Here is a 17,930-nt window from a genome sequence, read left to right as displayed (position 1 = left end):
GCAAGAAAAACAACCTTAAACAGCATTGTCCAATCAGATGAGTTTATTTTTAGCTCTCTCTAGTAGAGTGTGTGTTTGTGTAGTAGACACACAGCTGGGTTTTTACACAGCTTAAAAATGTAGAACAAAGCTTTACATAAATAATAAAAAAAAAAACACATTTCAGAGGCGTATTTGTGCGAGTGTGGTTGAGAAGACATGAAAAGCAATGCGCAGTCAGAAGAGTCCGATTTTAACTGCTTCTTCCTGACACTTCTTAATGATGCCGGTCTCCATAAGCTTCAGGAATTCTGCTTTGACCTGCAAAACACACACACACAAACACACACAGTCACAGACACACACACAGTCACAGACATACAAAGAAACAGAAAAGACACACACACACAGAAACAGAGAAATTAAACACACACACAGTCAGAAAAACAGACACACAGACAGACCCACAGACAGAGACAACAGACACACACAGACAAACAGACACACACACAGACAGAGACACATACAGACAGACGCACACAGACACACACATAGACAGACACACAGACACAGTGAAACAGACACAGACAGAAAAGCAGTAGCATGTACAGTAGTTACTATTCCAGGAACTAAGCCTCTGTCAGTCTCCAGCACTAACAAGATTCTTTGTACTGCATTTTCTCCCCTGGTATTATACAGCAACGTGTACAAAATACACCTTATTGGTGTGAATCTCCACTTTTACAAAAACCATGAAGCACGCTGCGACACGTGATCAAACACCCCATGTATAAAAGATCTGGATGATGGTCTCAAGGCTGGTGCAATGGGCTGCAATGAAAAAGCCAGTGTGTGTTGCACATACTGTACAGTTCAACATTAAAGCAAAAACACGCCTGTGATTTTCAGCCTTCTCTCAGTCTTCCACAGCGTGTGATTTACTACAAACCGGGCGATCTCTAAAACTCCCTCCATAGATGTTTACGCAAAACACGCGCACGTGTAAAGCGTGTACTGATTATTCCAGCACGTGGATATTCGTTGAGTGGAAATATAGCTTTCGCTCTGAGGGATTCATCACGGGGAAGCTGGGGTGAGATTTTGTATTCAAGTGGGTCGAAGACAAAAAAAAATAACCCTGTACGCAACCAGAATGAATATTTCACTCCCTCTCTGGAGTGTTGTGTAAAAGTACACAAGAACAGACTTCCTCTCATGTCTGTCATCCGAAGACCCGAGCGCTGACTTCAGCTCATCCAGATGTGGAATTCAAATATTTATTCAATCCAATAGCTGCCTTTAGTCTTTGCGTTTGTGAGTAAGTTATTTGACTATTTTTCTCTTCTTTTCTCGGTATAGAACGACGTACTGATCCAAAGTCTTTCGGCGGATAGAGAACACTGGAGCACTCTCCTTTCACATGAGGAATAAAAACAAAAAATAATTCTGAGGTGTGGAAGGTCACGTCCCCTTCACCGAGACTCGAGAAGGATGTGAGGGACAAAGTGTGTGTGTGTGTTTTGTTAATGCTGATATTACACTGATCTGAACACCACTAATATTCTCTCAGGTGACAAATTAAAGGAAAAACCTCACCCTTTCTGCTACATGGAAAATATATATACACAGATTAGCCATAACATTATGACTACCTGCCTAAAATTGTGTTGGTCCCCCTTTTACTGCCCTGATCCATCATGCACTGTGTATTCTGACACCTTTATATCAGAAACTTCTTCAGCAATTTGAGCAGCAGTAGCTCGTCTGTTCGATCAGATCACATGGGCCAGTCTTCGCTCCACACATCCATCAATGAGCCTTGGCCGCCCATGACCGTGTCGCCGGTTCACCACTGTTCCTTCCTTGGACCACTTTTGATAGATACTGACCACTGCAGACCAGGAACACCCCACAAGAGCTGCAGTTTTGGAGATGCTGTGATCCAGTCATCTAACCATCACAATTTGGCCCTTGTCAAACTCGCTCAAATCCGTATGCTTACCTATTTTTCCTGCTTCTAACACATCAACTTTGAGGATAAAATGTTCACTTGCTGCCTAATATATCCCACCCACTAACAGGTGCCATGATGAGGAGATAATCAGTCTTATTCATTTCACCTCTCAGTGTTCATAATGTTATGCCTGATCAGTGTATATACAGCTCCGGAATAAAAAATATAAATAATAAGAAATAAGAGACCACTGCAAAATAATCAGTTTCTTATGTTTTTTTCTTACATGTTCATGTATTTTTGAGATGAACAATTTTGTTTCATTTTTTCCTAAATTCAAAATATAACTATTGTTATTTAGAGTGTATATTTAAAGGAAATGACAACACATCAAAATAACCCAAGATCATTCAGTATTTGCAGAGCTTTAATAACTCAAATAAAACCAAATAATCTGCAAATAATGTGTAAACAAATTGTGTTAATGCTTTGGCTAAATAACATTAAGAAATCAGCATTTGGAGGAATAACACCGATTTGCATGTGTTTCGGCTCCATGCTCTCCACCAGTTTTTCACATTGCTGTTGGGGAACTTTATACCACTGTAACAAAAAAGCAAACAGCTCAGCTTTGCTTGATGGTTTGTGACCATCCATCTTCCTCTTGATGACATTCCAGAGGTTTTCAATAGCGTTCAAATCTGGAGATTGGGCAGTGGTCTCTTATTTGATATTTATATATTATATATATATATATATATATATATATATATATATATATATATATATATATATATATATATATATATATATGTATATATACACACACACATATATATATATATATTTGGAGTCATAGGGAATGGTACCTCTGGTATGTCCACCATCCGCCTCTGTTTTTGGTCTCGGTAGTTCCAGTCAAGGACAAGATATCTCAATCCCTGCAGACTCAATCCCTCTATAAGCAGAGAGGTCAAAACAGCTACTTCAATATCATCACAGAAATCACTCAATTAAATGTAAAAGCTCTCGCACGAAATGTCAGGGACTTTTAAAGCGAGCGTGTGTGCTGACCTTTATCTATCAGGGTGCTCAGTCTGCCAGGAGTACCCACACCGATGTGAGCCACACTTTTACTCAGCAGCTTCACCTGATCCTCGGCTTTGATGTGTTTGGCGAAGAGCTTTAACACTTTAGCTTCGCCCTTAAATGTAGTCAGCTGCCTTTAACACAACACGGAGACGTGAACAAAAAACAACATGTTAATATAAAACTCAAACATAAAAACTGAGAGGAAGGAGAAGTGACTGACTTGATGAGTTCGATGGTTCGCAGGGCGGAGCTACAGACGATGAGCAGTACGACCGAGCGCGTCTGCGTGTGCTGCTTCTGTACTTTAGCCCATTTAGGACAAACTAAACAGGAAAAGATGAAAAGCATCATTTAATGACTGAAGAATGAACAAAAAACCTGCTTCTCATGAAGCGAGAGCTAAAGTTCTAAAGTTTGAAGTTCACCCAAACTCCATCTTTCCAAACACTCACCTTCTTTGAGGTAGGACGACAAGCTGTGCGAGAGGTCGTTACTCGTCAGAAAACATGACTCTGAAATGAAAAGTAGCAGACGTAAGCACTTTGAGCAGTAGTTCGGTGGATCAGGTAGCCATACTGAGGTTAAAGAGGTGAACGTGGCACGGCCGACTGACCCGGCAGCTTGAGCTCCTCCTGCTCTATAACAGATCGCGTGTCGCTGAAGTAGCTCTGCACCAGGCTCCTCAGGTCAGCCGGAGAGCCGGGCGCAGGCTCCGACGTCGCCAACACATCTGTGATGGTCTTCTTCTGAACACAGAGACAGATCGATGATTACAAGGCATGACTAAATACCCTTGTGGGCTCACCAAATTTCAGCACACACGAAGAAGCCTAGGCTTTTATTGTCGTTATTTAATAGAATCGTTATCACAGACCTGTAAACTACAGCACTGCAGAGTGAATATATAACTCATAAGATGCTGTATTTACAGCCCAAGCACCACCAATTACTGGTAAAATACATCACTGGTGTTTTATAGTCCATGTCTGTGAGGGGTGGTGGTGGGGTGCAATAAACTGACATAAATAAACCCGGGGGAGAAAATCGTCAACCGATTCAGGAATTCAATTTCTGTGCTGTTTTGGAGGAGAAAAAAATTAGAAAAGCAATTTGGATTTGTGTTAATTAATTAACTCCTGCACACAAGCTCACTGAAACTGGAAAAAAAGAAAAAAAATCCTTCTCCAGTCAGTCCAGTTTGGATGAATATGTGTCTACTATAGCCTCAGATTCCTGCTCTTCTTTGACAGGAGTGGATCCTGAACCTGTGGTCAAATTCTGTAGTCTGAACGTTTGGCAAGATGTGCATTCTACACTGTACAACTACACTGACCTATTAGTTCCTCAGGAGCTCGTGGTTACACAATTCTTTAATATAAACTGTTGCAGAAAGTATATTATCAACATTTACATTATTTACCGTCAGGCCTCATGGTGGTCCAGCAGCAGGATCCCACGCTCTCATTGCTGTGGCCCGGGTTCGATTATTGGGCAGGGCGTCAACCCAGCCACTGAAAAGTTAACTCTCAAGGCCAGTCCCAAGCCCAGATAAAAATGGGTGGGTTACGACAGGAAGGGCATCTGGGCGTAAAACCTGTGCCAAATCATGCGGATCAAAGGATCTGCTAAAAGCAGACCCTGCCATTGTGAGGGACAAATGCTAGTATAAAAAATAAATAAATAAAAGTCCAGTGTCACCCAAAGAGGGTGAGATTCCCTTCCGAGCCTGGTTCCTTTCAAGGTTTCTTCCTCATATCATCTTAGGGAGTTTTTCCTCGCCACCGTCACCTCAGGCTTCTCATTACTGATAAATATTAGAAATAAATCGTAACTATACAAATGCTAGAAAAATAAACTGAATTCTGAGATACTTTTTGAGATAGCATGGGTATAGAGAGTGCTCTGTTACCAGTTTGGTCATTCTCTTCTCATCTCTCTCTTCATCGGGAAGTGCATCGATGACGTGACTGTCTCCAAGTCCATCACCACATGCTCCAACCAGAAGCCGAGGATGACCACAAAGGTGTGTGCGCTGCTAAGATCCAGAGACTCTGCCTTCAGAACTGTAGACAAGGACGCCCTAAGAACAGCACGGGCTAAACGGTCTCGAGCCATTAGAGAGGCAAAGCGCGCACACTCCCAGAGAATTCACGACCACTTCCAGAGCAGCGGCAACACTCGGCGCATGTGGCAAGGCATCCAGTCCATCACCAACTACAGGCCAGCTCCACCTGCCTGTGACAGTGATGCCTCCCTTCCAGATGTGCTGAACAGCTTCTACGCTCGGTTTGAGGCACGTAACGATGTGACAGCAAGGAAGACCAGCCCTTCTTCAGAGGACCAGGTGCTCTGTCTCACCATGGCTGACGTGAGGAAAACTCTATGCAGAGTTAACCCACGGAAAGCTGCTGGACCAGACAAGATTCCTGACAAAGTGCTCAGGGAATGTGCAGAACAGCTAGTAGATGTCTTCATGGACATCTTCAACATCTCCCTGAGTAGCGCCGTCGTCCCAACGTACCTAAAGTTGACCACCATCATCCCCGTTCCGAAGAAGTCTCCAGTGTCCTGTCTTAATGACTACCGTCCCGTTGCATTCACACCCATCATCATGAAGTGCTTCGAGAGGCTCGTCATGAGGCACATTAAGAACCTGCTGCCACCTTCACTCGACCCCATGCAGTTTGCGTATCGTCCAAACCGCTCCACAGACGATGCCATCACCACAACCCTCCATCTGGCCCTCACACACCTGGACAATAAAGACACTTACCTACGAATGCTGTTCACTGACTTCAGTTCAGCATTCAATACAATCATTCCTCAGCACCTGATCGAGAAGCTGAGTCTGCTGAGCATCAACACCTCTCTCTGCAATTGGATCCTGGATTTCCTGACTGGAAGACCTCAGTCAGTCCGGATTGGGAACAGCATCTCCAGCACCACCACACTGAACACTGGAGCTCCTCAGGGCTGTGTACTCAGTCCACTGCTGTTCACTCTGCTGACTCACGACTGTGCAGCAATGCACAACTCCAATCACATCATCAAGTTGGTGGGTCTCATCAGCAAGAACAACGAGTCAGCGTATGGAGAGGAGGTGCAACAACTAGCAGCCTGGTGTAAAGTTAATAACCTGTCTCTGAACGTCGAAAAGACTAAAGAGATGGTTGTTGACTTCAAGAGAACAAAGAGTGACCATTCTCCACTGAACATGGATGGGTCCATCGTGGAGATCTTCAAGAGCACCAAATTCCTTGGTGTTCACCTGGTGGAGGACCTCACCTGGTCACTCAACACCAGCTCCATCACCAGAAAGGCCCAGCAGTGTCTCTACTTCCTGCGAAGGCTGAGGAAGGCTCATCTTCCGCCTCCCATCCTGACCACCTTCTACAGAGGGACCATCGAGAGTATCCTGAGCAGCTGCATCACTGCCTGGTTTGGGAATTGCACCGTCTCGGATTGCAAGACCCTTCAGCGGATAGTGAGGACAGCTGAGAAGATCACTGGAGTCTCTCTTCCCTCTATTACAGACATTTACTCCACACGCTGCATCCGCAGAGCTAACAGCATTGTGGATGATCCCACACACCCCTCACACACACTCTTCACCCTTCTGCCATCCGGAAAGAGGTACTGAAGCATTCGGACCCGCACAACCAGACTGTTAAACAGTTTCTTCCCTCAGGCAATCAGGTATCTCAACAGAGAACTGAGCTGAACTGATCACACACACACACACACACATACATCCAAGATTCTGATCTCAACAGGAGAACTGAACTGTGCTGTACACAGACACACACACACTAAATTGTCCTGTTTGCACGCACATGTCACTTTACATTTTTTATATTAATCCTGTTTACATGTGTCACTTTAATATTTGCATTCACTGTATACACTGTTCTTTGCATAAAATGTCAATTTCTTATTTACACTCATTGTATACACTGCTATCTGCACAAAAGTCGGTCTATATGTTGTTTGTCTGCGCTGTCTTGTCATCCTGTGTGCTTCTGTTGTATGTCTAGTTTTGATCCTGCTGCCACATGATTGGCTGGTTGTGTGTCTGAGCAGGTGTACCTAATAAACTGATCACAACTCCAACATCATCATAAGCAATACTTTCATAAATGTCAGACCTCCAAAACCTAAAATGTGTCATTACTTAGTGCCTCAAAACAGTTAGGACAAATCCTAATAATTTCCTGTTCACTACTCATGTGCCCTACATGACTGCTGTGACCTCCTCACCTACATAGTGCACTACAAGTAGTGCAACACATTGGAGATTCAGCCACTGGGGAAAAAAACAACCGACCAAAAAAAGCTGGCAGAAAATCACACCCAAATGTCACATGGTACGTCTTTAGATATTTACTCACCAAAAGTCAAAGATTCTCCTAATTAAAACTCCTCTTACAAGCAGAATTTCTTTAAAAATATCCTGCAGTAAATGTAAGAGAGCTGCCTCTGCTCTGCACTAATTACACAAATCTGAGTCTGCAGTGAAGTGCTGATGAAGACGTGTTGCTGTTTTATTCATCCTCCTCACTTACAATCTCACTTTCTGACACTTTCAGTCTAAAAGCAAACAAATGCAGTGTTTTTCCTGTGTTCACTCTGTACTTCCACGATGTGGTCACCTATAGTATGTGTACACACACCCACACACACATACATACCCACACCCACCCAAACATACACATACGTACCCACACAAAAAACTAGCAAACACACCCACACACATACACCCACCCAAGCAAACACACCCAAAACATACACACACACGAACACCCACACACATACACTCCGCACACCTACAATAATGTCACCATAATGTCACCTACAGTAAGTGTGCACGCACCCACACACACCCCCAAGGGCACCTAAACATACCCACACACATGCATACGCACCTAAACGTACCCAAACATGCTCATGCTCACACACAAATGCATGCACCCAACACACACGCAACACCCCCACACATAGATACTCACCCACACCCATGCACCCCCCATTAACACCCCCCAATGCCCCCCCAACACGCACACACACACACCCTCACACAAATCTGAAGTCTGTACAGCTGAAGACTCTTGCTGTTGTGGGCAGGTAAAAGCAATTTCACTGGTGCTATTATTCCCAAATTTGAAGCTGCTCTTTTCTAACAGTCTTTCGTGACATGATCGCTGTGGAGGCTAGTGATGTGTTGCTAGCGAGAGAGCCGTCTCTTTCGAGAAAATCTTCAGCACAACCTCACACTTTTCTCTCTTTTTTCTTATAGATGCAGATGAAGCCAATGCTCCTTGGTTCATATTTAATAACTGCTGTTCGTTTGCGGGAATGAGCCGAGGTGCGAGTCTGAATCTCAGTTGTGAGGGTGAGGCGAACCTTTCAGAGTCCAGAAGGGAACAGGAAGAAATTTTCCAGACAAAGCGCAGATACGGCGAGGAGAAACAACCATGCAGGAATGCTTACTGCTGCCTTGCTGAATTATTTACCTTTCATAAAATACAATGCAAATGATTGCTATTCAGTCCCCCTAGGAGTTTTTTTGTGATTGCTGCACCTAAAAATGCTCGATTTTGCTTTGGCTTTTTTTTTTTTTTTTTTTTTAAAAAAAAACAATTTGCCATTTTTTTTTGCATTGAATTGGTGAAATTGTGAGTATAGGATTCTTCTTTTAAACTTCTAGCAGTGAAGTCACACATGTAATGACTTTCTATCAGAGCTGTACTCATGTTCACGTGACTGGAAAAAGGATTGGGCAGAATGCGTGTTCTGAGGATGTCATGTGTCCCAAATCAGTGGAAAAACTGTGGTCATTTTGAAAAATCTCCTCCTAATGTCACAGAGTTTGCTTGATTTTGTGTCCATTTCTGTGATGGCAAAATCGAGCAATCCTGGAGGGACTGATTATTTGGGTAGTCATGAAACCAGTTCAGATGTAGCTACGCAAGGAAGAACAGTCACTGCTTGGAAATCTGCAAGCTTCGTCCGGTTTGGGAATAAAATGGCAGAGAACAGCCGAAATGATCTGACTCTAAAAAAAGAGCTGGAATTTGTCACATGCCGCCAAAAACCAAAAAAATTTCACATTTACTGTACAATAATTCCGCAGTATTTATGTAAGTTTCATCCCAATTCAGCGTCTAATCGCAGATATACCGTAAGAGTGACAAGACAAAACCCCTTTGTATTTACCTTTCGTCTTTTCTTGGGCTTTTTGTCCTCTGTTTTTTCTTCTGGTTTTGCAACGATGCCTTCTTTCTGTAAATAAAGACAAATATATTGCTTGCCAATATTACGCAATATGTGAAGGAGAAAGTGGCTGGAACCTAAACAGTGCACTTACACAGGGAATAACAAGCCATTTGGGATTGTCCCAGTGCTGTTTCTACCGCTCAGTTTGTCAAGCCTTTTTATCTACGTACACCGATCAGGCATAACATTATGAGCAGTGAGAGATGAGATAATTAGTGTTATTCACTTCATCATGGCACCTGTTAGTGGGTGGGATATATTAGGCAGCAAGTGAACATTTTGTCCTCAAAGTTGATGTGTTACAAGCAGGAAAAATGGGCCAAATTGTGATGGCTAGACCACTGGATCAGAGCATCTCCAAAACTGCAGCTCTTGTGGGGTGTTCCCGGTCTGCAGTGGTCAGTATCTATCAAAAGTGGTCCAAGGAAGGAAACAGTGGTGAACCGGCGACAGGGTCATGGGCGTCCAGGGCTCACTGATGCACTTTTGCATCCGATCCAACAAATGAACTACTGTTGCTCAAATTGCTCAAATTAAGAAGTTAAAGCTGGTTCTAAAAGAATGGTGTCAGAATACACAGTGCATGATGGGTCAGGGCTTTTTTGACAGCAAAAGGGGGACCAACAAAATATTAGGCCGGTGGTCATAACGTTATGTCTGGTTGGTGTATATAATAACTTGCATGACAAAAATGTAAATGAACACAACACACGCGAACACGAAGATATAAAGTGTGTGTTACCTGTACTGTCTTCTTTTTCTTCACTTTGTCTGCCTCCTGGGTTTGAAGTTTTCTTTTCTTGACTACTTTTTTCTTAGGCTCTTCTGCTGCTTCCTGTGTGTCTTGTGAATCGTGCGAGTCGTGTACATTGTGTGCATCCTCTCCACCTGAGTCACCTGGCAAATACAAATTATTCACTCTGTTAACCTGGTCCAGAAAACTAGTTTTCTTTTTCACGACTTTACTCAGTATTTATATCCACTGAGCTATAACTTTACTGCCTTTATTTACCAGTAGAATTACTGCCATTATTTATCCTGGTATCATGAGGGTATGAAATGTTTGTGTAATCCTACAATTTAGATGCATTTAAAAAAAATGGGGTTTTTTTTTGTGTCACAATTAGCTCCCCAGGAACTCCTGAAGCACAGCATGACACCGAATCGTGTTCTCATTTGTGTTACTGCTGAAGTGTATGAGTGTGTTTTCTCTGGCCATCTGTGACTTCCTGCTTCACTTGGGGTATCAATATGAGGTGACACCAAGGCCACAATCCCTTACAGAAAATTCAATGTTAAATGTGTGTTGATCTTTAAAAATAAGATAGAAAAACTAGTAGCTACATGTGTGAACATACCTCTGTTAGGCCAATAATTATGAAGGTTAAAAGAACTGGCACTGTAATGAACCTTAAAGAGGATGCTATGGTTTTCTGCCCCCACGCACAGTGAGGAGGAGGAGAATTAGAAAGGAAAAAAAGTGGTGGGGGTTTAACCTTAATGCCTCATTAACATGGAACAACTTACAGGAGCACATAGAGCTCACTGTCCTCTGTTCACCGGATTAATTAATGGCACTTAGGAATAACTACAGCTATGTTGGAATACTTGATTTTAGATTCTATGTATTTTTCAAATTATTCTCATTATATTTAGTGCTTTTTAATATGTATATTGTTAATTGTCATTATCATGTTAATTGTGTATTTGCTGCCTTCTTGTCCAGACAGATTTAATCTCTATGAGCCAAATTGACATGGCTAGACGACTGGATCAGAGCATCTCAAAAACTGCAGCTCATGTGGGGTGTAACCGGGCTGCAGTGGTCAGTTATCAAAAGTATACTTTAAGGCCCATGAAGGCCCCATCTCACAACTTAGAGGACTTAGAGAATCTGCTGCTAACATCTTGGTGCCAGATACCACAGCACACCTTCAAGGATCTAGTGGAGTCCATACCTCGATGGGTCAGGGCTGTTTTGGCAGCAAAAGGGGGACCAACACAATATTAAGCCATAATGTTATGCATGATTGGTGTAAATACATCTGCAGGTTTGTATCAGATGACCTGGGAAGCTCAGCAAATCTACAGACATGGCCTCCAATGCCAGACTACTTGTAAGGCATGTAAATAGAAACCCTTTTTTCTAACTGGTGTGGAGAAGTGAAGTGAAATCAGGCTGCTTCTGCCAGGACATTTCAACCACATCATGGTTTGAGCAGGTCAGTGATAGAAAATGTATCATTTCTTTTATTCCAGTCCGCTGTCCTAAACTCTATTGGCTCCATCTGTGGGGTGAACTGAAGTGGAGTCCAGAAGGACAATCCCTTGGAGGATCAAGACAGATCACAGCTTTATTGTTCTCTAATGAAGCGCTGTAGGAAACATATCAGTCATTTTGGCAAAAGGAGGTACACTATTTGGGAAGTTTCTGGTAGAAATTTCTGGCATCTAGCAGACGCCCTTATCCAGAGCAACTTACATTTTTTATCTCATTTTATACAACTGAGCAATTGAGGGTTAAGGGCCTTGCTTAAGGTCCCAGCAGTAGCTGTCTGGTGGACCTGGGATTCAAACTCCCAACCTTCCTACAAGGTACAACACCTTAACTACTAAGCTATCACATCCCACAGAGAACGTCCTACTCTCTCTATGCTGTTCTAATATGTTCTGTGAAGGTTCCCCATTAGATTTTGGAGCCTGACTGTGGGGATTAGTGATTGTTCCACTACAAGAGCATTTGTGACATCAGACCCTGATGGTGTAAGAGTGAGGAGGAGGAGGAGGTCTGGGGTTCAGTCAGTGTTCAAGTTCATCCTAAAGGTGTTCAGTGGGGATGAGTCAGAGTCAGGGCTCAGTGCAGGACACACCATGAGTCTGTGCTTAGTGCACAGGGGCATTGTCACGCTGGAGCAGGTTTGGGCCTCTTAGTTTTATTTTCTTAGAATAATCTGCCTTCTATTATGATTAAACAAATTAACAGCAAAAACATTCTGCACTATATTTCCAATACTCATGCAACAACATTCAACACCAAAACTTCAATTCCCATGATGCCGTTCGGCAAAACGACACACGTGCAGCCCTGAAAGCAGCATCGTGGTGGTGTTTTGGTGATTTTAATCAACTTTACTTGGTTTAAAACTCCAGACTTATATTACGTTATCATACCAGACGTGGTCATGATGTGATATGGGTGAAGAAAAAAAACCCTTTAAAACCAGCTCCATGTTTATTTACATTTTATCTCTGAAAAAACCGTCAAACTTTCCCAGCTACTTGCAGCTCCGTAAATAAAAAAAACAGGTCTGCTTTCTGCTTAGTATAAACAATAAAACCTGTAAACATAACTAAGTTCATATATATTGCAATAAAACCTGAAATATTTACAAAAAACATACCTAATTCTTCACCTCGAGCCCACCACTCGTCTCCTAAGTCGTCTCCCATGGCTTCACGTAAACATGACCTCAATTCCGGAACCGCATTTTCGACATGACATAGCGCTAAACATTAAAAACGAACAATGTTACATTCATGCACAGACAAGAAATATAACTAAACAGACACGAGCATATATATATATATATATATATGAGAGAGAAAATATATAACTATCGCGTATTAAGCCAAGCTTTTAAGAATACTTTGATTTTAATAAACGGTAATGAATCTACCGAGCTCAAACTAGTTGTGCTTATTTCCAATTGCCTTCCTTTTCCCTGTATAAGTGCACTTATATAAATGCTTTCTGCACTTTATGTAGTGCACTATCATTTCAAAAGTGCTCTATTTAGGATTCAAAGACCAAGTGTTAAAAAAAAGCTAGCTGTATTTCAGTCATGAAGAAAGGCCATGTTAATGGGGAAAGTGAGAATGCTCCCCATGTGCTGCTTTGTGCCACTGGGGGGCACTAACTTCTTTAGCTCTTGTTTAGATTGTGGTAAAAAAAAGAGGGGGAGGCTTTTTCAAAAGCCTAACATTTATATTCAGCTCAAACACTGAATACTTTCACATCAAATAGTTCATAAAAACACATCAGAGTCACAGTCTCTTCAGACTTCTTCTTCTTCTTCTTCTTCTTCGGGTGCGTCTCAATCAGCTCTCTAGCTCCCTAGGTCGTGAATCATTATTTTGTGTACATGAGTTGGGGCGCTGGTAAAGACCCTGACTCACTACACATTGAGACACTGATGACTCAATTTCTCATGACATTCACATTTCCTCATCAATCACAGTGAAAACATACGTGTTTCCCTCATTGCACATGGTATATATCCTCATCATGGCACCTGTTAGTGGGTGGGATATATCAGATATATTTAGTCCTCAAAGTTGATGTGTTAGAAGCAGGAAAAATGGGCAAGTGTAAGGATTTGAGCGAGTTTAATGAAGGGCCAAATTGTGATGGCTAGACGACTGGATCAGAGCATCTCCAAAGCTGCAGCTCTTGTGGAGTGTTCCCGGTCTGCAGTGGTCAGTATCTATCAAAAGTGGTTTAAGGAAGGAACAGTGGTGAACCAGTGACAGGGTCATGGGCGGCCAAGGCTCATTGATGCACTTGGGGAGCAAAGGCTGGCCTGTGTGATCCGATCCAACAGACGAGCTACTGTTGCTCAAATTGCTGAAGAAGTTAATGCTACAAGGTGTCAGATGGATCAGGGCTGTTTTAGCAGCAAAAGAGGAACCAACACAATTTTAGGCAGGTGGTCATAATGTTATGTGTTGTCGGTCTGTAGACAGACAGACAGACAGACAGACAGACAGATAGATAGATAGATAGATAGATAGATAGATAGATAGATAGATGGATACAACACAACAATAACAAGCTACTTGTTGAGAGCTCATGCACCATTTTTTCAAGCTGAGATGCTTTCGAAAATATGACATCTTCATTTCCAGTAAGGGAACACAGTAAGCTTCGATGCTTCCTATTTTTTTGTGTGTGCATTCTGGGATTTTTTTAGGGAGTGAATGTTCCAGTGCTCTGGAAGGATTTTGCAATTTTGAGAGAGAGAGAGAGAGAGAGAGAGAGAGAGAGAGAGAGAGAGAGAGAGAGAGAGAGAGAGAGAGAGAGAGAGAGAGAGAGAGAGAGAGAGAGAGAGAGAGAGAGGGAGAGAGAGAGAGAGAGAGAGAGAGAGAGAGAGAGAGAGAGAGAGAGAGAGAGAGAGAGAGAGCGCACTTAAAATGGCAGACTCCCTGATCAAGGCCCACACTGCTTAACTAGAGAGCTGATTGAGACACACCCTTCTTCTGGCATCCCACCTTGTGTTTGACCCTGACCTCTGAAAACTATTATTATTATTATTATTATTATTATTATTATTATTATTATTGTTGTTGTTGTTGTTGTTGTTGTTATTATTATTATTATTATTATACCTTCTCTCTGACTGCTCATGTCTGAAATGCTTTGCTGTAATGTCAGATTTAAAAAAGCTGCATTCAGGCTGCTGGAATTTATCAAACTGGTCTTGCTAGACTAAAGATGTCTTCATAAATATCTGGATTATTCTGTTATGAAGTCAGGATATTTTAGATGGGATCTAAAAGTATCTGCATGTGCTGGAGAGCTGGTTTCATGTCTATCATCTCTCTAACTGAGGGATGTTTAATTCCCTTCTCCCATTTGTATCGCCCTCTTTCACTCTCCTTCCCCAATTACTTATTTATCACTAGCATGAATTAAAAATCTTTCGATTTCCCTTCAACTAACAGCACGACACCGTATTCCAAGCTCTTGCTTTTCGCAGATTTCTATGACACACTGCTCCCTTCTGTATGCTTTTATAATAAAGTGTAATCCTCCCCACCCCCCAAGTGTGGACATATCTGCTTGGATCAAATGTATGTCCATACCCTGTGAACACACTGAATCAGAGGTGTGTAATCCCACTCAGGGGTTCCTCTAGAATTCATCGCCTGGATTCAGATGCTCCTGAAGAGCAGTAAAAGGTGAATTAGGTGGGTTAAATTAAAGATGGAGCTTACGTCTGGTGAGATATGACTTTAGAGACGAGTAACCGAAAAAGGGCAATTAGGATCGATATGATCAAACTGACTTGTTTTAAAAGAGCCACTCTGAGACTTTCTTTTGATAAGCTCAAGGCCAATGTGTGATATGTCTTCATTTTGCTCCATAAATTGCCTAACCTTTTTTTTTTATTCTCGCCTTTGCTCTGTAACACAGGAAATTGAGGGGTTTTTTTTTGGAGCTTCCCCCTCTGAAATGTAACTTTTTTACACGTGCCCATGTCCTATCAAACCTCCCTATTCAGCCATAATTACTTTCATTCTCTTCCATTTCCTTTATTCGGTTTTATTCTCCCTACACATCTGCTTCATTTCCTTCTCTTCTCTGAATTATTCGTAATAACCTCTGCCTACATACGATGGCACTAAAATAGAACATGCATGTGTTGATATTAGTTATTAGAAACAGCCGCCGCTGTGTTCTTCTCTGGACAAACAACAGGATTCAGAGGCGAAGGATGAAGGGTGGCATTTTTTGATTTAAACTGAACTTCACTGTTATTTCCATACAGAGGTTTAGCTTCTGCTGCCAGCTCAATCAAATCGGTCCGGCTCTGTCACTTCTTTGAGAAGTCGGGCACATGGGAGGGCAACGGGCATGAAATTATACCTACAGTCTACTGCCTCTAGTTCCGTCTTACTTAAATTTGGTCCTTCACATTTACGTTATTTTTTTTTATTTTATTTCAGCAACATACCCAATGACACATGCCAAATATTAAATTCATTCAAAATGTTAGCAGCTTTTTAGTGCATTTAATTGTGGCACAAGTGTTTGCTGCAGGAATGGCTTAAGGTTTATTAGCAGGGGTTTTATGCGCTCATGTTTTACTTTTTCTTTCCATATTTCAGCAAAATACCTAATGCCACATACCAAATATTAAGCCCTTCCTAAATTTAAGCAGTTTATTTTAATTTATTTTATTTTCTCAGCACTTAATTGTAGTTTTTGCTACAGGACCATCTTTGCATAAAGCTTATTTATTTATTTATTTATTGTAGATTTTGTGCTTGTAGTGTCAGCCATGGTTTGTGTTGAGGACTCATGATGTTACAGTGTAGAAATTATTTTCCCACTTCCTGTTTAATTCGCCCTCTTCTTATTACCGAATGATGGAGTTTTGCCTTCTAAATATAGAAGGATGAACAGCAGGGAGAAGAAGACAAAAAATCAGTGTAAATGTAATTACAAGATGTAACATGAAAATGGAAGCTGTATTAAATATTAGAGGATGTTATGATAGCATGAAGAGGCAAAAAAACAAAACAAAAAACAGCTAGATCAGGACTTCAGTATCTTGAACACTATTTTTTCCGATGTAATTTTTTTTTTTCAGATCGATGTTCCAAGTAAAGCTTGTTTGCTTTAGCTTAATATTGGACATAGAGGTCAGATCAATGTCCGTCAATGGGATGAGAGATAAACTCCTATTTTGTTCCATTCTATCTGATCCTGATCCTATCTTTCAGCCCTCCATCGCCCAACAAAAAATCAATATGGTCAAATCAGTCAGCGGGGAATGAAAGAATAAAGAAGCATCAGATACAAGAAGCCTATCAGAAAGCTAATATCAGTCCATAAACTAGTAGTGTGGGTAGCTTTCAGGTTCACCATCATTCGTTCCTGCTTTAAAATTTTAAGCACAAGAAGTCTGGAGGATATGGGGTGAGTGTAAATGTGCTGCTAATCAGAATTTAAAATGGACAAATCTGAATTTTGATGCCTTTCTTTGAATTTGTAAGGAAGGCTAGGCTCTGTGTGTGGAAGGGAATCAAATTGAAGTTGAATTGCGTGGCTTGAATTTGTGTGCAAGGTTTCAAATTCACTTTGATGACAATCGCCAGCCATTTTAAAGCCACCTGTTAGAGGGTTCACGGCAAGGACGGCCAAGTGGAAGGAAGGAAGGAAAAAGCGAGACAAGGAGAGAAGAGGGAATGGTTTTATCTCAAGTGTTTTTTTTTTTATCAACACACATTACTCTCATTATGCAATATACACCTTACACCGTAATGTATGTTAGGTTATAGATCCTGTTGCTCAGGCTAACGTAATGCTCGTTTATAGCTAGTAGCTATATGCATTGGAAAATTCAGCCCTTAATGCGCATACAACGACTCAGCGAAAAAAACGATCGGAGGCCATTCATTTTTTGTGAAAGCATGCGACTTCCAGCGGCAAGAGTGATGGTGACAAGATGTGGGCGTGTCCTATCCACATCAGCTACCATTGGTGACTAGATGTGGGCATGTCATGTACACATTGGCTACTGTTGGTGACTAGAAATGGGCGTGTCCTATCCTCACCAGCTGCCATTGATGACTAGATGTGGGCGTGTCCTTCCCACACTAGCTACAGTTGTTGGCTAGATGTGGGCATGTCATGGCACATCGGCTACCGTTGGTGACTAGATGTGGGAGTGTCCTATCTGCGCCAGCTGCCACTGATGACTTGATATGGCTGTGTCCTTCCCGCACTAGCTACAGTTGTTGACTAGATGTGGGTGTGTCGTGTCCGAACCAGCTGTCATTGATGTTTAGATGTGGCCGTGTCCTTCCCACGCCAGCTACGTTTGGTGACTAGGTGTGGGCATGTCCT

At 41.9% G+C, this 17,930-nt stretch overlaps 1 protein-coding gene across 2 annotated transcripts; it reads right to left on the bottom strand.

Moving 5' to 3' along the window:
• Positions 1–25: 25 nt before the first annotated feature.
• On the bottom strand, positions 26–12,829 carry cmss1 (cms1 ribosomal small subunit homolog). 2 transcript variants are annotated; one of them, XM_058393598.1, is made up of 9 exons: positions 12,700–12,829; positions 10,041–10,195; positions 9,239–9,304; positions 3,639–3,771; positions 3,478–3,537; positions 3,246–3,348; positions 3,008–3,156; positions 2,803–2,891; positions 26–300 (listed from the first exon to the last, which is right to left on the bottom strand). In XM_058393598.1, exons 1-9 carry the CDS (start codon positions 12,746–12,748, stop codon positions 217–219), a joined length of 888 nt encoding a protein of 295 aa, XP_058249581.1. In that variant the 5' UTR covers positions 12,749–12,829; the 3' UTR covers positions 26–216. The 2 variants fall into 2 exon arrangements, with proteins under 2 accessions (XP_058249581.1, XP_058249582.1); XM_058393599.1 differs by having other exon boundaries at positions 3,639–3,768.
• Between the last annotated feature and the right edge of the window lie 5,101 nt (positions 12,830–17,930).

This window comes from Hemibagrus wyckioides, linkage group LG06, assembly GCF_019097595.1.
Source record: "Hemibagrus wyckioides isolate EC202008001 linkage group LG06, SWU_Hwy_1.0, whole genome shotgun sequence".
Taxonomy (NCBI): domain Eukaryota; kingdom Metazoa; phylum Chordata; class Actinopteri; order Siluriformes; family Bagridae; genus Hemibagrus; species Hemibagrus wyckioides.
The sequence above is the reverse complement of the archived record's forward strand: the minus strand, read 5'-3'. Positions and strand labels throughout refer to the sequence as shown.

Excerpts from the sequence above, each read along its gene's own strand:
- cmss1 (XM_058393598.1), bottom strand. The coding sequence starts at position 12,748 with ATGGGAGACGACTTAGGAGACGAGTGGTGGGCTCGAGGTGAAGAATTA. Across the intron at positions 3,772-9,238 it reads AGCCCAAGAAAAGACGAAAG|AAGAAGACCATCACAGATGT; the intron begins GTAAATACAAAG and ends CTCTGTGTTCAG. Across the intron at positions 301-2,802 it reads GGATGGTGGACATACCAGAG|GTCAAAGCAGAATTCCTGAA; the intron begins GTACCATTCCCT and ends TGTGTTTTGCAG.